This window comes from Schistocerca serialis, chromosome 1 (assembly GCF_023864345.2).
Source record: "Schistocerca serialis cubense isolate TAMUIC-IGC-003099 chromosome 1, iqSchSeri2.2, whole genome shotgun sequence".
Lineage (NCBI taxonomy): Eukaryota > Metazoa > Arthropoda > Insecta > Orthoptera > Acrididae > Schistocerca > Schistocerca serialis.
Window position 1 is genome coordinate 996565352 of NC_064638.1, and position 26138 is coordinate 996591489.

Here is a 26138-nt window from a genome sequence, read left to right on the forward strand (position 1 = left end):
CAGGAATACAAAATGCATACCATTTACATTTCATATTATAACTACAATGTTATCTTTGTTCAGTGAAAATCAAACATTTGCTCACTTAGGGTCATGAGGAAGTTTAAATCCAACCATATCAGCTGTCTCTTTGACAGATCTTTCACCTTTAGAATGATATTGTTCATGAATTTCTTTATAGCGCCGTTGACTTTGAAGGTAACACACATATGTCTGTGCCAAAAAATTCATCTCTTCCCTGGCTTTACATAACTGTAGATCTGTTACCTGAAACTTACGATACTGTTGCAAAATGTATTTCTTCAATAAGGAATCTTGTAAATTACCATCAAAGCTTATGTGGCGCAATTCTGACAAAAGCTGGCGAAGAATCCTTAATCCTGGGCCTCCCATATTAAAAGTTCTTGCCCAATTGTCAGCTATTTAACCTCAGAGCAGACTGCAATTTATTGGTTATGAATTCTGTATCATCAGCTGAATACTTCGGCTCTTCACAATAGTTCCAAAGATCGGATGCCACTAAATCGAGTTTCTTCTGAGGAAACACGTGTATAGCCAAGTCATTAAATATTTCCTTGTACTGAAATGAATTTATCACCCCAAACTCTTCAGTATGTGGAAATATATTTAATATATAACTTACACTTGTATACAGTACTGTCTTTGGATTTGTTTCTACAATTTTATTGAAACTATTACAAAACAGGAGACAGTTTGTAAGCTGTGGACCCCAATTAGCCCACAAGAAATTATTTGTTATCTGTTTAGGGCAGTGGGGCAAATAAACCAGTGTCGTTACAGATGGTTTCAGTTTACGCTTCCCTTCTTCATTCTCTGTAATCAACTGGAAATTTAGATCTCTGAGCAGCTCACACTCTGCAGAATAGAAAACAGGATCATGAATGTACACTTCAGAATTAAAATTGTCTTTCAGTAAAAGTAGCAGGCCTAGTTGATATCTGGATGTCATGCATTCTGCCACATGTCCAAGTCCATAACAAATAATTTCTTTAATTTCAGAGCTGTTCAGCAATTTCAGTCCCTGAAGTAGCACTACTCGAACTGCTGTATAGAAATCTGATTCCTGAATTTCTTCTTTCGCTAATTCTATCCTTCTGTAAATATATTGTAAACATATTGTTGAAATCAACTAGGCAAACTTCAATAATTACTTCTAAGAAAAAAGCTTAGTATCATTAGCATATGTTCTCACCTTATTGCAGATTCTTTATTAATATCAGGAATGCCAGTCAACTGACTGCGTGTTATTGTAGACTCTTTCCTCTGGGCAGACTTGTTTGATCTTTTCTTTGCAGAAACCAGTTTGAAATCACCTTCCAGCATCACTGTGAAATAAAATATTGCAGTATAATCTTCTAAACTAATCATCTTGAACTAAAAGGCTGTAAATAGAAATCAGTTCAGTCTTTGATGAAACTACTTTAACTTGAAAAGAGCTTATTTAGGAACTTTTATTTCTTTTTCTTAATAGTGGACATGAATTATGCATGCCAATCTGTAAACCTCCAAGGTGGTTACACTGGTGAAATGTAACAAGAATATTATTTTACTTGTGGTGGATCTTGTTGAACTCTGTAGATGTCATTCAACTGAGGATGTATCCAGTCAGAAATACTTTTACTAAGCTTTATTTTTCTGCCATGGGTGCTTTCAGACCTATTATCAGCATTCTGTCTGCTCTTAGAGGTTGTTCTAGTGAATAGTGTTTTGTCTTGTTTTGGTCCTTATGCCTCTCTGGGAGGAAACATGAAGATTGTAAGTGTAAACAGCGATCAATAGTGGCACACAAGCATTTCAAAAGATTTTTCATGACAGTTGCAGCTTAAGATCTACGCTTTACACAACAGTAAATTTAGCTGTGCACTCTGAAGAAACCCAAGTTTGAAATCTGAGCTACAATACTCAAGTTCTCATTTATGTGCCAATTCTCTTCTTAAACAACTTCACTATAATTTGAGTTGCGATCCTTACTCATTCCATTCTGTGTCAAAATACTTGCTATTTTATACTAAAGTATTCACTTTTGTGTGCCTCAGTAGCTCAATGGGCGAGTGTCTGACTACATCTATCAACATAACTTAGACCTCTGTCTATGCTACAGATCATTATCCCACCACAATTAAGATTTTGCATTCACATTCGTTGGCTTCGCCAACTCTCAATCAAACCATTACTTTTGAATCTATCCTACACCTCAGGCTATATTTCACGTACATCAGCTTATATTTAAAACTGCCAGTCTCCTGTTTTCTTCATGTTTCTGTGTGTCCGCTGTCCCATGCCATAACATTACTACACTGCGGGATGAAGCCAACATCAGTTATCAGCAGTTTCAGTTGACCCAATTTACATTTGTAGAAAATGGGCAGCTGCACAGTGGTTAGGAATTCGCATTACACAGTCAGCCCCCTTATAACAGGCTGGATTATCAGTCCTACGTTCAGGGTAAGGCAAGGTATACCACATCTAATACGACTATGCCCAGTACGGCATTTTTGTGTTCAAACCAGTCTTTGGTTAAAGGATAAATTTACCTTCATGTTACAATTATGAGTAACTTAAATTGGAAAGAACAAACAGGAAATGTTGCAGCGAAGGTGAACTAAAGACCATGTTTTACTGTTAATTGGTGATCCCTTAAAGTTGGCAGTTATTGCAGAAACAACTGGTCCTCAGTTATATCTATTTTCAACACCATTTCAACAGACTGTTAAAACCACTAAAAATAATCAGTTTATGAAATCACCATGTTTCAATATTACATAACATTATCAGTATGCCATCCTAGATTTTCCACTGTTTGGCAACCTATTTACAGTTTTCTACTTCTGTTATTTCCTGTAACAAATGTAGAAATCGAACAAAGTTGAAAAATTTTGACTCCCGCAGTTTCAAGATGTGAGGAATCAAATTTTTAGATTAAATAGGCAAATCAAAGAAAATTCAGTCCATCCACCATTCACTGCTTTTCTTGAAAAATGATAAGTGGTTGACTGCCACAGAAAATAGCTAATATTCTCATATTTATCTAATTTTTTGAAATTCTGTTCAAGAATTATGTTTAATTGGGGATCATACCACTATCTGGAGAGTATGAGTAGTCACTGCTAAAAGATGAAAACTGAAGTTGAAGAACTATTTTTTCTCATTAATGTCTCCATTTTCAAGTGCTACAAGCAGTTAAAGGCATGTTACGTAAACACAGGCAGCAAATCAGCTGCTTTCAATTTTTATTATAACGATGAATGAACTGTTAAGTTCTAACTTTTCCCCTTATATTGTCTCACAAATTTGTTGTGGCTTCCCCGTTTTTAATCTTTTAAAGAAAATAGAACACTGTACTTCATAAAATACGTTGAGACTAGGGATGGTGCCATTCTGTAATATAACAGATGTCTGAAGGCGACAGTGATATACTACCATATGAAGAAGATGGGGCAAGTCTTGCAGATTGCATGAACACACGTACCATCTAATAGGCCATGCCACACAGAAACAGGTACATTATTGTTTCTGTGGTGTCACAGCCAGACACCACACTTGCTAGGTGGTAGCCTTTAAATCGGCCGCGGTCCATTAGTATACGCCGGACCCGCGTGTCGCCACTGTCAGTGATTGCAGACCGAGCGCCACCACACGGCAGGTCTAGAGAGACTTACTAGCACTCGCCCCAGTTGTACAGCCGACTTAGCCAGAGATGGATCACTGACAACTACGCTCTCATTTGCCGAGACGATAGTTAGCATAGCCTCAGCTACGTCATTTGCTACGACCTAGCAAGGCGCCATAGCATTGGACATTATTTTATATTGTGGTTATAATGTGTACCGTCAAGAGAGATGTTCTACAATTGTGGATTAAAGTTAAGTATTATATCAACTACGTACTTTATTTGCTACTATTAATTCCCTTAACTGTTCCAGACCTCGCGCCAGCCTGCGTGACCTTAACGCGTGCCTTTCGGCTTCCTCTCATTGTGACTTGGCTGTCTTGCCAAGTCACAACAGTTTCAACAATGCTGTACCAATTCTTATGCCATGTATTTGTTTCTCATTTCTGTTAGCACTGTTATTAAAACAGTATTGATCCTTCTCTCATTTTCTATAATAATGCAATATATCAAATCACACACATTTTATGAATAAAAAATAAATAAGGTTAATTAAAAACAAAACAAAAATTAGCAGAAAATTTACCACAGCTGCTATGGAAAATACTTAATTCAGTTTTATACCTGGTTATTAGTAAAAAGTAAAAACACCTATTATAACCAAGACCAAACAAATACCGAAAAATACTGGTTATTCATAACTTATCTGTTTTTTCCATTCCTGCTACTTGAATGTGACCAATCAACCGATCCCTTCTTTTAGTCAAGTTATGCCAACAATTTCTTTTCTCCCTAACTCTACTCAGTACCTCCTCATTGGTTACATGATCTACCCATGTAATCTACAGCATTCTCCTGTGGCATTACATTTTAAAAGCTTCTGTTCTCTTCTTGTAACTGTTTATTGTCCACTTGTCACTTCCATACAAGGCTGCGCTCCAGACAAATATCTTAAGAAAATACTTCCTATCACTTAAATCTATATTCAATGTAACAAATTCCTCTTCTTCAGAAACACTTTTCTTGCCATTGACAGTCCCCATCTTATATATTCTCTACACTTCAATCATCAGCAGTTATTTTGTTGCACAAACAGCAAAACTCATCAATTCCTTTTAGTCAAACATTTCTTTACATCTACATCCATACTCCACGAGCCACCTGATGGTGTGTTGCGGAGGGTACCTTGAGCACCACTATCAGTTCTCCCTTCTATTCCAGTCTCGTATTGTTTGTGGAAAGAAAGATTGTCAGTATGCCTCTGTGTGGGCTCTAATCTCTCTGATTTTATCCTCATGGTCTCTTCGTGAGATATACGTAGGAAGGAGCAATATTCTGCTTGACTCCTTGGTAAAAGTATTTTCTCAAAACTTCAGCAAAAGCCCATACCAAGCTACTGAGCGTCTCTCTTGCAGAATCTCCCATTGGAGTTTATCTATCATCTCCGTAACACTTTCGCGATTACTAAATGATCCTGTAACGAAGCATGCTGCTCTCCGTTGGATCTTCTCTATCAACCCCATCTAGTACGGATTCCACACCAGTGAGCAATATTCAAGCAGTGGGCGAACAAGTGTACTGTAACCTACTTCCCTTTTTTTCGGACCGCATTTCCTTAGGATTCTTCCAATGAATATCAGTCTGGCAACTGCTTTACCGATGATTAATTTTATATGGTCTTTCCATTTTAAATCACTCCTAATGCCTACTCCCAGATAATTTATGGAGTTAACTGCTTCCCGTTGCTGACCTGCTATACTGTAGCTAAATGATAAAGGATCTTTCTTTCTATGTATTCGCACATTACACTTGTCTACATTGAGATTCAATTGCCATTCCCTGCACCATGCGCCAATTCCCTGCAGATCTTCTTGCATTTCAGTACAATTTTCCAGTGTTACAGCCTCTCGATATACTACAGCATCATCTGCAAAAAGCTTCAGTGAACTTCCGATGTTATCTGCAAGGTCATTTATGTATATCATGAATAGCAAAGGTCCTACGACAATCACCTGCGGCACACCTGAAATCACTCTTACTTCGGAAGACTTCTCTCCATTGAGAATGACATGCTGCGTTCTGTTATCTAGGAACTCTTCAACCCAATCACACAATTGGTCTGATAGTCCATATGCTCTTACTTTGTTCATTAAACGACTGTGGGGAACTGTATCAAATGCCTTGCGGAAATCAAGAAACACGGCATCTACCTGGGAACCTGTGTCTAGGGCCCTCTGAGTCTCGTGGACGAATAGCGCAAGCTGGGTTTCACACGATCGTCTTTTTCTAAACCCATGCTGATTCCTACAGAGTAGTTTTCTAGTCTACAGAAAAGCCATAATACTCGAACATAATATGTGTTCCAAAATTCTACAACTGATCGACGTCAGAGGTATAGGTCTATAGTTCTGCACATATGTTCGGTGTCCCTTTTTGAAAATGGGGATGACCTGTGCCCTTTTCCAAACTTTTGAAATGCTACGCTCTTCTAGAGACCTACAGTACACCGCTGCAAGAAGAGGGGCAAGTTCCTTCGCTTACTCTGTGTAAAATCGAACTGGTATCCCATCAGGCACTGCGGCCTTGCCTCTTTTGAGCGATTTTAATTGTTTCTCTATCCCTCTGTCGTCTATTTCGATATCTACCATTTTGTCATCTCTGCGACAATCTAGAGAAGGAACTACAATGCAGTCTTCCTCTGTGAAACAGCTTTGGAAAAAGACATTAAGTATTTCGGCCTTTAGTCTGTCATTCTCTGTTTCAGTACCTTCAGTCACAGTGTGTTTGGACATTTTGTTTTGCTCCACCTACCGCTTTGACATAAGACCAAAATTTCTTAGGATTTTCAGCCAAGTCAGTACATAGACTGTACTTGAGATAAACCTTTTGTGTTGAGCTGTCAAGTACTCTGAAATCTGCTTTTTGTCACTTCTGCTGAACAGAAAAATCTTCCTACCTTCTTTAATATTTCTATTTACGGCTGAAATCACCGATGCTGTAATCGCGTTATGGTCGCTGATTCCCTGTTCTGCATTAACTGTTTCAAATAGTTCGGGTCTGTTTTGTCACCAGAAGGTCTAATATGTTATTGCCACGAGTTGGTTCTCTGTTTAACTGCTCAAGGTAGTTTTCAGATAATGCACTTGAAAAAATTTCACTGGATTCTTTGTTCCTGCCACTCATTATAAACGTTTGAGTCTCCCAGTCTATATCTGGTACATTAAAATCTCCACCCAAAACTATAATATGGTCGGGAAATCTACTCGAAATATTTTCCAAATTTTCCTTCAGGTGTTCTACCACAACAGCTGCTGAGCCAGGGGGCCTATAGAGACATCCAATTACCATGTTTGAGCCTGCTTTAACCGTGACCTTCACCCAAATTATTTCACATTTCGGATCTCAGTCAATTTCCTTCGATACTATTGCACTTTTTATTGCTATACACACGCCTCCCCCTTCATTGTCCAGCCTGTCTCTGTGGTATACATTCCAATCTAAGATTAGACTTTCATTACTGTTTACATCTTGTTTCAGCCAACTTTCCGTCCCTAGTACTATGTGGGCATTGTGACCGTTTATTAATGAGAGCATCAGCTGATTAATTTGAATACATTCGACTGCCCTTGTTTTACTTTTGTTAATGTTCATCTTATATCATCCTATCAAGACACTGTCCATTTCGTTCAACTGTTCTTCTAAGTCATTTGCTGTCTGACAGATTTATAATGTCATCAGGAAACGTCAAAGTTTTGATTTCTTCTTCCTGAACTTTAATTCCTTCTCTAAATTATTCCTTGATATCCTTTACTGTGTGCTCAGTGTAACATGGGGGATAGACTGTAACCCTTTCTCACTCCCTTCTCGACCAGTGCTTCCTTTTCATGCCTTTTGCCTCTTATAACTGCCATCCAGTTTCTGTACAAGTTTTGCATCGTGTATTTGACCCCTGCTACCTTCAGAATTTCAGTGTGTGTATTCCAGATGACACTGTCAAAAGCTTTCTCCAAATCTACAAAAGCTATAAATGTAGGTTTGCTTACATAATCTATCTTCTAAAACAAGTTGTATGGTGAATACTGCCTCACATGTTCCTACACTTCTCTAGAATCATTTTTCCCAAGGTCACCTATCTACACCTACATACATAATCCAGAAGTCACTGTACAGTGCGAGGCGGAGGGTACCCTATACCACTGCTAGTCATTTCCTTTCCTGTTCCACTCACAAATAGAGTGAGCAAAAAACGACTGTCTATATAACTTCGTATGAGCCCTTATTTTTTGTATCTTATCTTCATTCTCCTTAAACGAAATGTATCATCTGGAGTCAGCTTGAAATTCCAGTTCTCTAATCTTCTCAATAGTGTTACTCAGAAAGATCATCGCCTTCCCTCAAATGATTCCCATTTGTGTTCCTGAAGCATCTCCATAATATTGCATGTTTTTATACTTAGCGGTAACAAATCTATCAATTTTCCCATTCTTCTTCCGTAAAGAATTCGTGTTAGTATTTTGCAACCATGCTTATGAAACTGATAGTTTGATAATTTTCTCACCTGACAGCACCTGCTTTCTTTGCATATGGAATTATTAAATTCTTCTTGAAATCTAAAGGTATTTTGCCTATCTTGTACATCTTGCACACCAGGTGGAATAGTTTTCCTATGGCTCGCTCTCCCAAGGATACAAGTAGCTCTGAGGGAACATTGTCTACTCAAGGGGCCTCATTTCTACTTAGGTCTTCTAGTGCTCTCTCAAATTCTTCCCGCAGTGTATCATCTCCTATCTTGATCTATGTCCTCTTCCCTTTCTGTAACACTGACTTTACGTTCAGTTCCCTTCTATATACTCCCATGTTTCCCTTCTCTGCTTAGAACTGATTTTCCATCTGAGCTCTTTATATTCATACAGCTGCTTTCCTTTTCTCCACACATATCTCTAATTTTCCTACAGGTGTTATCTATCTTTTCCCTAGTTAAAGGAGTACATGCTTTATATCCTTAAATTTGTCCTCTAGCCACTCCTGCTTAGCCATTTTGATCTTTCTGTCAATTTCACTTTTTAGACTTTTGTATTCCCTTTCACCTGTCTCATTTGCTGCATTTTTACGTCCTCTCTTTTCATGAATTAAATTCAATATCTCCTGTGATGTCCAAGGATTTCTACTAGGTCTTATGTCTTTCCCTATTTCATCCCCTACTGACTTCACTGTTTCATCTCTCAGAGCTATCCATTCGTCATCTAAGGTATTCTTTCCCCGTTTCAATCTATCGTTGCCAAATGCTCCCTCTGAAACTCTCAACAACTTCTTGTTCTTTCAATTTTTCAAGGTTCCATCACCATAATTTCCTACCTTTTCGAAAGTTCTTCATATTTAATGTACAGTTCAAAACCAATAAATTGTGGCCAGAGGTCACATCTGCCCTGGAAATGTCTTAAGATTTTAAAATCTGGTTCCAAAATCTGTCTTACCATTATACAATCAATCGAAACTTCCCAGTATCTCCAGATCTCTTCCAAACATGCAGCTTCTTTCATGATTTTTAAACCAAGTGTTAGCAGTGAATAAATTGTGCTCTTTGCAGAATTCTACCAGGTGGCTTACTCTTTTCCCCCAGTCCTTATTTACAACCCAGGTTTCCTTCTCTTTCTTTTCCTACTATCTAATTCCTGTCCCCCATAACAATTATGTTTTCTTTCCCTTTAACTATTGGAATAACTTCTTTTATCTCATCATACACTTCTTCATCAATCTCTTCATCACCTGCAAAGCTTGTTGCATATAAGTTTGTCCTACTGCGGTGGGTATTGGCTTCGTGTCTATCTTGCTTATGATAATGCTTTCATTATATTGTTCTGAGAAGCTTATCCACATTCCTTCTTTCTTATTCATTATTAGACCTACTCCTGCATTACCCATATCTGATTTTGTATTTACAGTCTCATACTTAACAATATTATGAAAAGGATAGATTGCTACCGCCATATAAAGGAGACGTTGAATCGCAGACAGGCATGAGACAAAGACTGCTATGGATTTGAACTTTTGGCCAAAAGGCTTCCTTCCAAAGTGAAAAAAAAAAAAAAAAAAAAAAAAAAAAAAAAAAAAAAAAAAAAAAAAAAAAAAAAAAAAAAAAAACCACACACACACACACACACACACGGCTGCTGTGTCCGCTCACCGAGTCCAAATTGCTGTTGCAGTCCAGTCACAGCAGCCAGACACAGTGTTCACGTGTATGGGAATGTGCATGCGTTTTCTACTTCACAAGAAAGCCTTCTGGTCATAAGCTTAAATGTATAGCAGTTTTTTCATTGTGCCTGTCTGTGATTTCAACGTCTCTATATGGCGAGTAGCAATATATTCTTTTCATAACATTGTTGTTATTCCATCTTGGACATTCCATTGTTTGATTAACCCTGAACTCACCTGACCAGAACTCCTACCTCTGAACTTCACCAATCCCCATTATATCTAATTTCCACCTCTCCACTCCCCTTTTCAATTTTCTAACATACCTCCCCAATGAAGGGATCCAATATTCCAAACTTTCCTGCCCATAGATTGCCAATATTTTTTTTTTTTTCCTAATGTCCTCCAGTGCAGTCCTCACCCGGAAATCCGAATGGGAATTATTTTACCACCAGAACACTTGACCCAGGAGGATGCCGCCATCATCATTTAACCATACAGTAGAGCTGCATCCCCTTGGGAAAAATAACAGTTGTAATTTCCCCTTGCTTTTAGCCATTCACAGTACCAGCACAGCAAGGCCATGTTGACTTATGTTATGAAGCTAGATTAGTCAATCGTTCAGACTGTTTCCTCTACAATTACTGGAAATGCTGCTGCTCCTCTTTAGGAATCACACATTTGTCTGGTCTCTCAATAGATAACCCTCCAATGTTGTTGCACCTACAGTATGCTATCTGTTATTGTTTACCCATGCAAGCCACCTTACCACAACAAGTTACATTGTTCATGGAGGGGAGGGGGGGGGGGGTGTTATTACAGTGCAGTATTTATTTGAGCTGGCTATCAGAAGGGGAGGAGCAGCAGCTATACCACAGTGCAGTAACAGAAAGACTACAGTTGTATTAAGGAACTTTTGTTAGTTTATTAGATAAATGTGACTGAAACAGAAAGTCTGCAATATGTGGTACTATCTACACGTGTACTGGCCAGATCACCATACAGTGTGTGGTGCAGAGTATGTATAATAAAGATTCATTTTACCACTTCCTATGTGGATTGGTATGCAGATATGCAGTTGTCAGTATCTCTCTATATAAGTTTGAATATAAATTTGCTGTTGTAATTATCTCAAATGCATGCTGAAGGAAGTATTGTGTTTCTAGATTTGTTTCAAAAGTGGGTATTTCTATGACATGCTCACAGTGGCAAAACGAACCCAAGGCGTGCAGTTGTTCTTTGAATCTTCTCAATCTGTTCCAACTTGGTACAGGTCCCAACAAGTTAACAAATATACAAGAATTAATCTAACTAGTTTTTTTTAAGCAACCTCTTTCATGTAGAAATTACACTTCCTTAAGATGCTTCTAATAACTCTCACTGTATAGCACATGCCTTTTTTCAGCTGGGCACAGAAACACCAAAAACACATTGCCACGCCTAATTCGGTGTAGGTAAGCTGTTTGTGTTCAAAACAGCTTCCAGTCATTTCAGAAAGGATAAATACAGACCTTGCATGGTTTTCAGGGGAATCTTATGCCACTGTTACTGCAAAATATTGGCAAGTTTAGATAATGATGATATAATGTGAATAATGATCACGTACCATTCTGTGCAAGGTACACACAAAGGATCAATGATATTGAGATCTGGTAACTGTGATGGCTGGGAAAATACGACAGTTCATCCTCAGGGTCGCAAAACCAGTCCTGGATTATGAAAACTGTGTGAACAGGGGTCCTTTTATCTTGGAACACTGCATCACCATCAGGAAACAAACATTGTACCAGGACCTGATCACCCAAAATGGTCACATAATACTTGGCAGTATTGCAACCTCTCAGAGTAACTGTGGGGCCCATACAATACCATGATACAGCTGCCCAAATCATTACTGAAACCCCACCCCGATTCACTCGGCCAGCTGTTGGAAACGGTGTGAACAAGACTACCTGACCAAATACCTTTCTTCCACTGGTCCACAGACCAGGTTTTGCGGCTTTGGTATGTTTCACTGTTAAGGACATTTGCACCACTGATGAGCGGTTTTGGAATTCCAGGGATTTTTTTACCTTATGCTGACAGGGTTTGCAAGTGCGACATTCAGTTCTGCTGTGATGTCGCTCCCCTATTTTCGTCACAATCCTCTTCATGACCACCTGTCACAATCACTCAACACACACTTTCATCCACATTGTGACTTAATGGATGCTGTTTTTCTGTTTTCCCTGTGTGCAGTAAAAACCTTTGTTACGGAGCCTCTTGAAACCCCCAAACACATTGCCTACCTTGGTTACCACCATATGAGCACCAACAGTTTGCCAATGGTGAGTGCACTTGGCTCGAACATAATGCACTGACAATACACAGAATACTTTTTTGATAATGACTAATGCTTGCAAAGTATTGAGGACATTACACAGTTGCTGTCCATGGTCATATAACAGCAGTATAACCTGGAGGATTGGCTATCATCTGCATTTATGTTCAAGCATGCATCTCTCTGGTGTTTCCATATTTTAGTTCAGGCCACACTTTCAACTGACTCCAGTTATGTAGTCAAACACTAGTGAATCTTTTCATCCTTTTGTACCTGAAGTTTAAATGTTGGCAGTTGTGATTACTGAGAAGTTGACTGAGCAAACCCAATGTGTTGTTGTTGTACTTTTGAAAAGTTCAACACTAGGTTGCTACTCTGTTGAAAGAGATAATGCAGTCATACACGGTGTGTCAATCAGTTAGTTTTAGGTTCCGTAGATCATATGTATGATTAATCGTAATGATGTGACATATGCTGTTTTACATTCACATTCTCAAGTTTTTTAATTGTTGTTTATACAGATGTGAGTAATTCCTAGCCACCACCTTTTACATATTACAATAAAATGGACGTCATTCCACAGAGGTGTTATCAGGGAGAGACTTTTTCAGTTTGTTTTCAAATTTAACTTTAATGTCTGTCAGCTACTTCACAGTCTGTCAGATATTTTATATCACCAAGCAGGTGATCAAAACTTTTGGTTGCAACATAGTGCATCCCTTTTAGTGCTAAAGAGAACCTCAATGTGGAGTAATAAATATCATTTTTCTTTTGGTATTGCAATTATGTCCATCATTGTTCCTTTTAGGCTGCAGTTGATTATTTACAACTAACTTCAGGATGATGATCATGAGTGAGCATCACAGATTATTCTTCACAGCCTGTTTCTGAGCAACAAAGACTTACTTTCTGAAAGAAATGACTTTCCTCCAGTACATTACTCCACAGACATTACTGAATGAAATTACAGAAATATGTCAAGTTATTGAACTCTCACTCCCAGAGATTTGCCATGATTTAAAGTGCAATTGTGGATGAGCTGTTTCAAGGGTTCCAAAGTGTGCTTTTTCCAGTTTAAATTCTCATCAATATGTACACCAAAACATTTTGAAGCTTCTGCCCTATTTATTATTTCTACGCCATGTATTACATGTATCATTGTTGCAGTATCTCTAGATGTGCATGAATGAATATGTTGGTATATTTTTGAAAGTGAGAGTGACACCATTGACAGAAAACCATTCAATAATGCCTTACTTTTAAGAAAATTATTTACAATTTCCTCTGTTGCTGTATGTCTGTTTAGACAGATTGTAGTACTAGTTTCATCTGCAGAAAGAACTAATTCTGCTTCTTGTATACTAGATGAAATGTCATTTACATATATGAGAAACAATACTGGGCCTAATCAAACAATGGAAAGTCCAGACTGGAACAACAACAATATTTTGAAAATGACAGAATGCTACTCACTGCAAAGATGACACATTTGAGTTGCAGACAGTCAAAATAAAAACTTTTACACATTGAGCTTTCAGCCAAAACAACCTTCAAGAAAGAAACGACATGCACACATTCACACAAGAAGTCTGGGCAGAGAGAGCGGTAATGTGTACCTGCTTGTGTGAATTTTTGCGTTTTCTTTTCTGGAGAAGGCTTTAGTCTTTTTGCTGCACCTCTCTGCAACTCATCATCTTTACAGTGAGTACCAATCTTTCTTTTTCATAATATTGTTTATAATAGACCTAAGAGAGATCCTTGTGGAATACCCAGAAATGATAACCCCCCCCCCCCCTCCTCAACCAGTCACACAAACACAGAAATTGAGGCCAAGGTCAGGGCAGTGAGAGTTGTCACTGTTTGACCTTGTTGTAGGACATCACAATAGTTGAATATGGGGACTACTAGTCTTAAAACAATATTTTTTTCCCAGTGCTTAGAAAAAACCTTTTTGTGTCCTTATGTGTCAAAAGTTTAGGTGGAAAATACAAACAATCAGACAACATTAATAAGTTGGTTTGCAACATGTACACTTAATAACTGAGGTGATAACTTGAATGCTGTAGTATTATGAAAAGGATAGAAAAGGATAGAGTGCTACTCATCACGTAGAGCAGACATTGAGTCACAGACAGGCAAGGCAAAGACAATGCTAAACATTAAGCTTCCAGCCAAAAGGCATTCTTCTGAGGTAGGAAACACACATTCAACAAGCATAAACCACTCACCCACATGACCATTGTCTCTAACCACTGTGGCCAGAGACAGTGGTGGTATGTGTGAGCTGTGAATGTGTGTGCATTTTCCACTTCATTAGAAGGCCTTTTGGCTGAAAGCCTAAATGTATAGCAGTCTTTAGGTTCTGCCAATCTGTGGTGACTAGCAATCTATCCTTATCATAAAACTGTTGTTATTTCATCCTGGCCTTTCCAGTGTCTGAAATGCTTTAGGCTCTTCCATGATGCTGAGTTATATATGATTAGGCTAATGTTCTTGATAAAAACAAATAATCTTGGATGTTGATACAATCGGATAAGACACAGAGGGTACTAATGCTTAGCAGTGTAGTGCTATGACAGTCTATTTTTCTCACTGTATTCTTGCATATTAAGCTTGATAAGTCTGCAGATTCACTGAGTATGGGGATGAAGCACCGAGTGCAATTGCTTAAAAAGACACACCACCCAATAAGAGTTGCAGGTCATGTGAATTTAGCATCCTCTGGTGGCGTGTATGTGTCGTGACTGCTGCCCCCCCCCCCCCCCCCCCCCCAATTACAAACAGTAGTCAGCGGAACAGTGAGTTCACCAGCAGCGCAATGGCAGGAGACCGAAACTTGCCGTCTCTCGTGTAGCTGTGTGTGTTGCACCAAGTGCGAATGGTGAAGATGCCATGGACACCGCAGACCCTTATAAAATATGGAGTGACAAACATCTACTAAGACACAGAAATATTGTTTTTTTTCTGCAATTTAAGTGTTTATTAAGTACCAGATAACCCAGCAATTCTTCGCAGTTGCAAAATATGTTTGGGAATTGTATATACATCCTAAATTCCTTGCCCCTGCCCTCTATGCCCACCCTTTCATCCCCCTCTCTCTCCATGCAACCCCTCTCCTTCCTCTCTCTATCCATTTCTGTCCAAGTGTTCAGTAGCTCCGTACATCTCCTCCCCCCTCTCTATGTCCATTTTCATCTGAATATTCAGTAGAGTATCATGTAAAAATTTGAAGTAAATTGATCAAGAACTTTTCGAGATTTGTGGTACCTACGTTTCCCCTTTAGGTATTCATATACATGTATATAATATTACAAAAATATACTGCCTATATCTATCCAAACATTCAACAGAGTGTCAAGTAAAAATTTGTAGTAAATTGATCAAAACATAGTGACAATTTCGGCAACATTTCCCCTTTACATAATACGTATGTATTTATACATACAACTGTCACACTAATTTTTTTTTGTTTATTTTTTTTAAAGCATCTGACAGCACAGTTGTCGAACTGGATGCAAATATTGTTTTATTTTCTTTTTTGTACCAAAAATATCATTACCATCCACAATTATGAAGCAACAACAAAAATCAGTCAAGCCATTCTACAGTGAAGATTTTCACAACTGATTTTAATTTCTGGCTTTTCTGGTAGTTTTCCAAAAAGATCCTTTCATACAAACCTTGTCCTGACAATCAGGAACACAACAAAGACAAAAATCGACCAAATCTATTGAGACATTCTTAATTGATAATATTTCATACATGTGCCAGTAGATGTTAATTTCTGACTTTTCCGTTGGATTTTCCGAAAAAATTTTTGGACACAAATCTTGTCCTGGCAAAAAAAAAATTTTTGGTTAAGAAATTCCCAGGTGATGATTTTTCACACATGCGGCAACTGATTTTTATTTGTATAATTTACATCAAGATCTCCAACAGATGAACAGAAATTGACTCATGTAGTAAAAGAAATCCTGCAAGGACTCTCCAGAAATGTCCTAACAATCTGTGTGTTCAAAAGAAAAGCTTTAAATGCAGGGACATGAAGTCTTAGTCTCATACTGATCTGTCGCTTTTTATACGGTAATCTCGTCTCCTCCCCCCCCCCCCCCCCCCCCCCCCCTCTGCTCCCCTTTTGGTAGATCTGTACCAAATAAAACAGGACACTTACCAACAATCAAAAGAGAAAAATGTATTCTTGGAAAGCAACGTAAACTCTGCTCAAAAATGATAACTGCATTTTTGTACTTAAGTGATGAATTAAAGTAACTAACTGAACACAAAGCCAGTTATAAAGTCCAATGGCCTAGCCTCAAATCAATGCAAGTTTCATCCAACCTTGAACAGTTGTGTTCAGAAAATGTCCAAACATCTACTCATTTACACTGAATTCTACCATGTTAGAAATCCAGTGAATATGAATCTATGCACATGAAATAAAGAAAGGTCAAACAAGACACTAGGAGACACTGAAGTACCTCCTGTATTACTGAAATGAAAACAGGAATTAAGCACTAGACGGTGGTCTTGTAATCAATTTCTATGAAATGAAAAATATTACATATGATTCCCATAACGCTATTAGGCCCATGTTCCAGAGAAAGGACATGCACAGTCAGCCATATGAATTATGTGATTCTTCTGACACTTTTTTTTTGCAACTAAGGACTGGCATCACAGGTGAAAGACTAGAAATTAAAAATGGAGATCAGCTGATCGGGGGATGATCAGCTTTTATTCAGTATATACACAGATGCTGAAAGAAGCAAATTCCACATTACATTAATTAAATGACCATACTTTTAAAAATCTTGATGCTTCCTGGTCCTTGGGGAGAAAGCTGTGTCCATTATGTACAGTTGAGTTAAGGACTTCAAACACAGATGAGAAAAGTATGCAGTACAGACAGATACTTCTAATTTTCAAAACACGAACACATATAATGAGGATGACAAGGACACATTTAGTCCTGTCAACAAAAACCGAAAAAGGTTGATTAGGGGAAAAAATACTGTAGGAGGAAGTGCCACCCACAAACAGCACACTAAATATCCCTACTGGTGGGGGTAGGGGTAGGAATAAGATGGAGGGGGTGTGCATTTGGATATCACTTTTTTTAATAAATCAAAAGCCGCAGCTTCTCACAAAAATGTTTTGCAGTAAAAAAAATTAAACTGCATTAAATTTTGTACAAAAAAATGTTCTATTCACATTTTCTCTGTGACCAATAGTTTCCATATTGCAGGGGATGGGAGAAATTTCAGACTGTTGTTTTAATGTCTTAATGGAATTGGCCAACTTGTACAAATACCTGGGTGTAACATTTTGTAGGGATGTGAAATGGCATGATCACATAGGTCCAGTCATGGTAAAGCAGGTGGCAGACTGTGGTTCATTGGCAGAATACTGGGGAAATGCAATCAATCTACAAAAGAGATTGTTTACAAATCACTCTTGCAACTGGTTCTAGAATATTGCTCAAACGTGTGGGACCTGTACCAGATAGGACTCACGGGGGATATCGAATGTATACAGAGAGCAGCATGAATGGTCACAGGTTTGTTTAATCCATGGGAGAGTGTCGCAGAGATACTGAAGGAACTGAACTGGAAGACTCTTGAATATAGACGTAAACTATCCCGAGAAATTCTATTAACAAAGTTTCATGAACTGGCTTTAAGTGATTACTCTAGCAATATACTACAACCCCCAACATATCACCCACACAGGGATCATGAGGATAAGATTAGAATAATTACTGCACACACAGAGGCATTCAAATAATCATTCTTCCCATACTCCACATGTGAATGGAGCAGGAAGAAACCCTAATAACGGGTACAATGGGACGAACCCTCTGCCACGCACCTCACGGCGGTTTGCAGAGTATACATGTAGATGTAGAATGGTTTAAAATTAATCTTTATTGTTAAATGATGTGGCTTAACAACAAATATTAAATGGTGTACCACATCTAAGTACTGCAGTACGTACTAAGAGACAAACTGTGCTCCACAGGCGTAATTGTCGGGAAGGGGTGGGAGTAGACGTGTGATGAGAGGTAGGTCGTGAACTTCTCTCCTTCATAGGTCTGCAAATTGAAGAACAAACAGGCAAGTCCTCCACACTCACTCTATTCCATTATGTAACAAGAAGCAACAATTGGGCATTTCACAAAGTTATACCAACCTACTGCAGCTCACCTCATGAATCACTGGTAATACAATGAGCAGACACACATGGGGTGTGTTTATTTTCCACAAAGAGTGTTAATACTACATGAAATATATATATAAGATACTAATAATACTAACACCAGAAACACATTTGACAGGTTCCATGTAAATCTCTGCACATACTTCTACACTGCTAGAGGGAAACTGACACCTAGTCATCCTGTATGACAATTGTACTGTTCTTGCAGGAAAGGGAACTTCCTCAACTACAGGTGCCACTCACTTTTCAGTTTGCTGACAAACTGTAGCACTCTCCAGTTCTCTTATTTGAGTAGACAAAATAACTCCAATGAGCTCATGTTTACATAGTGGAGTTATTTTTGGGTTATTAAATGAGCACTCATTTTCGGTTGTTAAGTGAGCTTCAACGTAAAATCTGTTTTATTAGCAGTCGCTGAAAAGTGTTTAAGTTATAAATGTGATTTTGTCAGTGACATATTTAGTACTGGTGGGAATACTATTGGATCAGTAAATGTAGCTCCTTGTCATGTCTAACATTGACAGTGTGTAGCAAAGCTGTGTAATTGTGTTGTACTCACTTGGTAGTGAATTAGTGAATGACCAGAAAGCTACTGCACTTCTATCACCATTGTGTTACTGGTAGAGTGCATAAATCTCTTCCATTCAGAATTGCTGGGACTTGTAAGACAGGTTACACTGAATGGAGCCACTTAATCACACATCCGTAGTATATCTTGGAAGGCGGATTTGAATACCTCTGATGTAATGAGAGAGAGAATATTCAAGACTAAAACAATAATATGCAAAATGCATTTCTTGACTTATGTTGAAATACATGAAGTTTCGTAACATATTGGTGATCTACTTCTGTTGTGAAGGGTGCCAATTCAAGCCTCTGGGCCTCTTCAGATGTTGGGTAAGCTGAGGCTGGGGTGATGCATTTGACACTCCTTATGTTGTGAAAACATTTCCAACCATTGCCAGCAGAGACAATGAATCTGATAATGTCAAATAAATATTGAACCACGGTATACTTGGGGCATGCTTTTCAGTGTGATAGACAGTTGACAGCTCTAGCTGTTTAGTTTTTTCACATAAACACTCACTGAAAAACTGCAAATAAGCACTCTCTTAATACGCTGAAAGTAACTTCATCAGATAAACACAAGCCCAGAGAAGTTATTTTGTCTATTTAGATAGGAGAAATGGACTAGAAATGCTTGGGAGGTACAATCAGTCTGTAAATTGAAAACCAAACAGTGCTCACAGTGGGGAAAGTCATCTTTCACGGAAGAACACTACAACTGCCATATAGGATGACTAAGAATCAATTTCTCCTCTAGCAGTGTACAACAGTGTGCAGAGATTTATGTAGATTCTGTCCACATGCCTATGTTTTATTAATGTTATTGCTAAATCATATCTGTATATGTTAACGCACTTTGGGAAAATTAACAGCCCCCAGGCTTTTCCAAGCACCATAGCCAGTGGTTCATAAGTCGAGCTGCGGAAGGGTCAATATAACTTTGAGAAACACTTTGTAGTTGCTTCTTGTGAAATGGTGGGGGTAGAGACAGTGGTGAATAACATGCTCGCTCTTCAGTTTGCAAACCTATGATGGAGTGAAATGCGTGACATCAATCCGGTGAGCTACCTACCCTCATATTTTTATTCTCCAACCCCCCCCCCCCCCCTTCACTCTGTTACATCCCCTGGACACAATTTAACCCTCAATGAGGCTCTATTGCACTTAGATGTGATACACACATTTAGTATTTGTTCTTAACCCACTACATTCAACAATAAACATTAATTTTAAATCACGATAATGATGAGGTCCCATACTCCGAGGAGTGTAACGGGCGATGCGAGAGACCCACACCCCTGACTAGCCAAGGTCCTAGTGGAGGTTGTTTGCCATTGCCTTCCTCCGACCGTAATAGGGATGGAAGATGATGATGATGATGATGATGATGATGATGATGATGATGATGATGATGATACAACACCACCCATTCATCTCGTGGCAGGGAAAATCCCTGACCCCGCCGTGAATCGAACCCAGGACCCTGTGCGCGGGAAGTCAGAACGCTACCACAAGACGACATAAAAAGCTAATTTTCTGTGATTTTTACATCCCCTATAATGTGGAAAGTATTAATCCTACAGAAAAAAATGAATAGGGCCTTTTTGTATGAAATTTAATGTAATTTAATTTTGTACTGGGAAACATTTTTGCTGGTTCAGTGTGCGAGTTATCAACAAAAATATTAAAATGTGATCTTAAAACACCCCCTCACCTTTCACCCCATGGGGTCAGGATTTTTAGTATGCCATTTGCGATACTCCCTCCTACCATTGTACAAAAATTTGCAACTACATTAATTTTTCCCCCTAGTCTTCCTTCACTGTCTGGCTTAATTTCACTGTTTATGAGGACAAACTCTTAAACCCAGATAGCTGTGCATGGCACTTTCAGGATTTGGTCAGGTGCACCAGCCCTGGATCTTTTACACTATAGTACTTGAATAAAGCAAATAAGTAAGTGTTGTACGAGGTTAAGAAAATGCCAACTTGACAACAACACACTTCCTTGGGGAACAGACATATCTGTCAAGATGAATAGAAGTCTGTAATAACATCCTTTACTTGTTCCACATCCCTAAAGGTTATCCTCCTTGATGTAACTTAGAGAATATGATGAACAAATTAATTTAAGATTTTAGAAAGTATAGATATGTACAAGGAAGTGGGAGGGCCAGGGAAGAGGGGACACCAAATCCCACCTGATGTAATTTTTCGTAAATTGATCCTATGACATCCCTCTATATGTTTCACACTTTTAAAAGGTGGAACAGCCACACAGAAAAAAAAAACTCACAGACTTCATGCAGGTCACTGTTGAAGGGTCTCTGAATTCCAACTCTGCTACTCTTATACATACACTGCCTTTTGGGATTTGTGTTTAACAACATGGAATCACTCAAAAGGAACCACCACAATCACTCAATTAATACTAGACAGAGAATGATTTCACTTTGATAACACTTCTTTAACCAATGAAAAAAATGTGCTCTCTGAACTTTTCATTTGTTAAAGATTTCCAGCAGAACTGTAAGATTTGAGTGATAATCACAGATTTTCCAATTCAAAGTAGGAGTGCTTCCTTAAGGAACAGTGGTTTTAGTCTGTAAAGAAACTCCTTGCAGTAGTTTAGAACCTTGCACTGCAACATTTTTTTTACACATTTTAAAAGTTTTCTTATCAGGTTTTTGTAATCTATATAGTGACTCATTCTATGACAAAATGGCTTTGTCTTGCATTGTCACAAGGGCAGGTAGAGAGAGTGATTGCTTCTTTACCATACAAAGATTAAGCCACATGTTCTGGGTATCTCTTTTTATTTCTAGCATTGTACTTTATAATTGTGAATGCTACTCATGCCAGACTGTGACCAGTATTTGGCGAATATTTTCCAAACTACAGCACGGAAAATAATAATAATCTGGCAGAGTAATTACAAAAAAAAAAGATATATTATCAATCGTTTGCAGATCAAAACTTAGACACGTTTAAGGTGACGTATAGTTCTCCCGAATATCCACATCCAAAAAGTTAGAACAATCTGTGTAAATTTCATGTTACTTTTATCTCCTGTTTATAACAACAATGCTAATGTTACTGCTATTTATTGTGTTAATCGTCCTTAAGGCTTGCAAGTAAATTACATGCATCTGACAATTTGTGGACTTTGTTCAGAACATTATTAATCTAGGCTGCCGGCACTAGGCACTACATAATGAATTATGAGGAGAGATCATCTCACTGTTCTAATTACACGCGACCACGAGCAAATTCTGCACATGCTCATTTTTTTGGCATAATGAAATTAACAAAATAAACACGTACTTGAGAGTCTGTAATTCCATACTTCCTAAACGATAGTGTATCCCAAGTGGCTAGTAACACTGCATCGCGAAACGCATGATGATTACATAATCCAAAAAGCAGAGTATTACCAAATTACTGGCACTGTGCCTAGGATCACGGAGAAGTCTTGTCAGGGCTATACAACCGTGAATGTTTTCAGATAAATCATCTTCTGCGTCTGCCAATAAATTAGACTTAACATTCTGTACTCACCCTTGCCGCTTTGTGTACGATTTCGTAATCTGTGTCCGCGAAGTTCTTTGCTTGTCTTTTGATCGGCGAGAACCTTCACTGCCACTTACTTTTATATTAACCGTATTTTCCGTTACTTGCTCGCGCAGCAAATTTCTAGAAGTTTTTGCTTCGAAGGGATTACTAAGACTGGTGTTTTATCCAGTTCCATGCATAATCATTCAAGAGTTCGTAATTTCGTATAATTAAAATTTCAAGCATTGATTACCATGGCGTTTTAATGGGGTGGCATCGACATCCGTTAGTACGGTTTATAGGTTCAAACATTTCTTTAAGAGAACTTGCCCAGTTTTCCTGGTTGTAGAAGGAACAACAAAACGCCCGGACTAAAGCGTTACAGTATATGCATATTTTTCAGTTAAAGTAAGTCGCATAACAACTTCATGTAAAACTTCGTTCTTCATCAATAATAACTAAATTTAACCATCATTTTCAACAATTACATGGTTTTTGCTAGCGGTATATCTCTCATTTCCACTGTTCATTTGCAGTTTGTACGACAGGCTTTTCGCACAAGATACTGTTTGTCACAGCAGTTCTACCGCATCGGGTAGCTGCGCATGTGCAAGGCTTTGCGGTTAAGTGTGTATCGTGAAAGAATTCTGGAATGCTGGCAGCCGTTGTTTACATGTGACGGGTGTTGTGCATTGCGTATTGTGTATTTCTACGTGCTAGTTGTGTGGGATGCTTGTGTACAGTAGCCGTTGATCTCACTTGCATAACTTGTACGAAAATCAGTGTCATGGCAAATACATCTAGAAATTACGTGCGAGATGATATGAATAGTATATTGTCGCCCGGTATAACACCTTGCCCTTCCGGGAACCAACCTGGCCGCAGCGGGAAATGGTACAGAAAAGCAGAACACAGGTTAGCCCGCCTGCGAACTTTATTTCACCTTCTGCTGTTTGTAATACACTGCGCCAAAACGTTTTGTGCACATGATACACAATTCGTCATATGGCATTACGGAGGAAAATGTCCCAAAGCCTGAAAACACTGTTTTGAACTGTAAACTAATCACAAATACATTGCACAACGATTTCTTAGTAAATGTGTGGGCTCAAGAATCTGAACACTCATTCTGCCCATTTGCAACAACTGATGACTACATCGTTCTTCTTCAAACCCAGTAAATCGTTTTTTGTCATAAGTGACATTGCAAGTTCTTTATTTATTCTTACACGCTTCTTCTCTGAAGGGTTTAGAAATACGTCGTCGTCCACGTATACCACATTAATGATGATTTGATTCGTTTAGTATTATTAATGAAATGAAATACATCTTTCTTTTTGGGTATTGCTATAAAGCGAATTGCATAAAATAATAATTTATACTTAAAATAGTTTTTTAATAATTCGGTAACTCCTTACACAGTTCTCAAACGATAACGCTTGGTAATCTCTTTAAGTTTTAAGAAGATGAAACAAACCTAGACTACAGTCTTCGCCATTGCATTATTATAGTTCATTTTACTTATTTGCCGCCTAAATTATGTACTATACATGATATTGCGGTTTGTTTGTTTCTAAAATGGGCATTGTTGTCTCGTGTTAAGTGTAATTGTAGATAAACATTATTTAGTAAAAAAAACCAAATACAGTCCGAGCATAACATTTCTGCTGCTAAGCAAAGCCACAACTGAATATTCTGTCGTGCTACAAAGCAAGCAAATACTTTCTGTGCAATGAAAATACCTGCATTGTGTGACCTGGAATCACTCGAAAAGCACAAAGCATAGCTCTTTATGAGAGACTGACTTTCCCAATTCAAATACACTACAATAGAATGCTTAGAAAGCAGTCCCTGCCATACTAGTAGTCTTTTGCAGTGTCTTGAATAGTGGACTGAATAAGGAGATGCAGCAGTTGAGGTACTGGTGGAATGGGATTTCTCTTCCATAAAATATGATTAGTTTCAGAGTAGTTCCTTTGCAAAGTCCATGGTTAATTTCCTTCCCCACCCTTGTCCAATCCAGGCTTGTGTTTTCTCTCTAATTTTCGCGCTGTCAACAAGACTTTAAACACTAATATTTCATTTCTTTTTAATAATGATCGGCACACATGTCAGAAAATATGCTAGCTCTACATTTTAATAGCCCTTTAAAGTGCCTTGGCAAATGAGCAGAAAATTATTTGTATGCTGTATAACTAAACTGGTACCACATGGGAACACAAGTTCTATTTAGAAGTTCATTGATGAAGCTATATATTACAGCTTATAAATGAAAAAAATAAATAGAAACACTTTTTCTCAATACCACAGGTAAGTTCCTTAAATAATACCAAGGATAATTTTGGAAACTTACCTTCATTGATAATTCTAAAAAATCCTTTGTTTTACCCCACTGTTTTGCACTACAGATGATATCAACTTTCCCATAACGAAGTACTAAATATGAGAATCTGTTCTCAAGTTACTAAAGTGGGAGTAACTGGAGCAGAGCAAACAACGGACAAACTGAAAACAGTTTAATCTTTAGTTTCAACACATTTATAAAAAATCTTTCATTTGGAAGAAATAGAAACAAGAATGTGTTACCTATTCAGGCCCTAAAGGTATAATGTTGTACCAACTACTAGATATAAAGGTCCTGGGTTCATCTGCGTTCTCAATATTTCATTTCTCATCACTGCTTTTATTAAGCACAATACATTATTTCTTGCCAGTGTCACTGACATTAAGTTTTTAGGTTCCACGTTCCAGTAGTATCCATGGAATACCACTAATAATGTAATGTTGAGGCAGCCTTCTAATAAAATTAAGGATATAACTATAGAAACCAGGCTGGGTTTGTCTCTGCCAGAATCTACAAGTTTAACCCCAAAAGGACTTTTTGGAATTCATGGAAAGAGTTTCAGATTCTGCATAGAAACATAGCCATTGGTGTATTGACTTACACTTGTGTCATTACTTTTGGTTTTTTTTTTTTAAAAAAAAAAAAAAAAAAAAAAAAACCCTAGTTTCTTATTTGTTGTAAGATTTACATATTTTTTCTCTAAATCTTGTACTACATTTCTTGATTCTGCCATTCACTTCTTTTTCTGTTGTGTTAGTGTACCCTTCTGAAACCTTGGTTTCTACAATGTTGCCTGAGATATAGGTTAGATTGGAAGGTATGTAGCGAAAATGTTGAGTTGCAGACAGACTCAACAAAAAGACTGATAAACAAGTAAGCTTTAAAAGGCCTTCTTCAACACACACTCTCTCTCTCTCTCTCTCTCTCTCTCTCTCTCTCTCTCTCTCTCTCTCTCTCCCCACCACTCTGTAGCCAGAGGCAGTGGTCATGTGTGTGGGAGTTGTCTCATTCAGAAGAAGGCATTTTAGTCGGAAGCTTACTTGTGTAGTAGTCCTTTTGTTGTGCCTGTCTGTGACTCAACATCTCCTCTATGTGGTGAGTAGCGATCTATCCTTTCCCTAATATTGTCATTATTCTATCCTGGATTTTCCATTGTTAGATTGGAAGGTGACAGCTTGCTTGTCAGTTTGTGGAGCCTGCCAATAGAAAACAAAGGTCATGGTAACACAGTGATCTGCAGCATAGCGTGAGATCTACATTTGCACCATACTTAACACACTTTTCGTTGTAAATAACTAAACCTGCAAGATAACT

General features: G+C 38.1%; 2 protein-coding genes across 4 annotated transcripts in view; one reads left to right on the forward strand and one right to left on the reverse strand.

Annotated features, from left to right (window-relative positions):
* Positions 1-265: 265 nt before the first annotated feature.
* Positions 266-22631, reverse strand: LOC126413194 (SRR1-like protein). Of its 3 annotated transcripts, none has more exons than XM_050083101.1 (3): positions 22487-22631; positions 1214-1346; positions 266-1115 (listed from the first exon to the last, which is right to left on the reverse strand). In XM_050083101.1, exons 2-3 carry the CDS (start codon positions 1342-1344, stop codon positions 416-418), a joined length of 831 nt encoding a protein of 276 aa, XP_049939058.1. In that variant the 5' UTR covers positions 1345-1346; positions 22487-22631; the 3' UTR covers positions 266-415. The 3 variants fall into 3 exon arrangements, with proteins under 3 accessions (XP_049939058.1, XP_049939065.1, XP_049939050.1); XM_050083108.1 differs by having other exon boundaries at positions 22363-22487; XM_050083093.1 differs by lacking the exon at positions 22487-22631 and adding an exon at positions 22253-22408.
* Positions 22632-23087: 456 nt separating this feature from the next.
* Positions 23088-26138, forward strand: part of LOC126413160 (cytosolic purine 5'-nucleotidase) — a 465386-nt gene continuing 462335 nt past the window's right edge. The window contains exon 1 of the mRNA XM_050083065.1: positions 23088-23395. Coding sequence (XP_049939022.1) covers positions 23268-23395 — 128 coding nt within the window. The 5' untranslated portion in view covers positions 23088-23267. The remainder of the gene's footprint in view (positions 23396-26138) is intronic.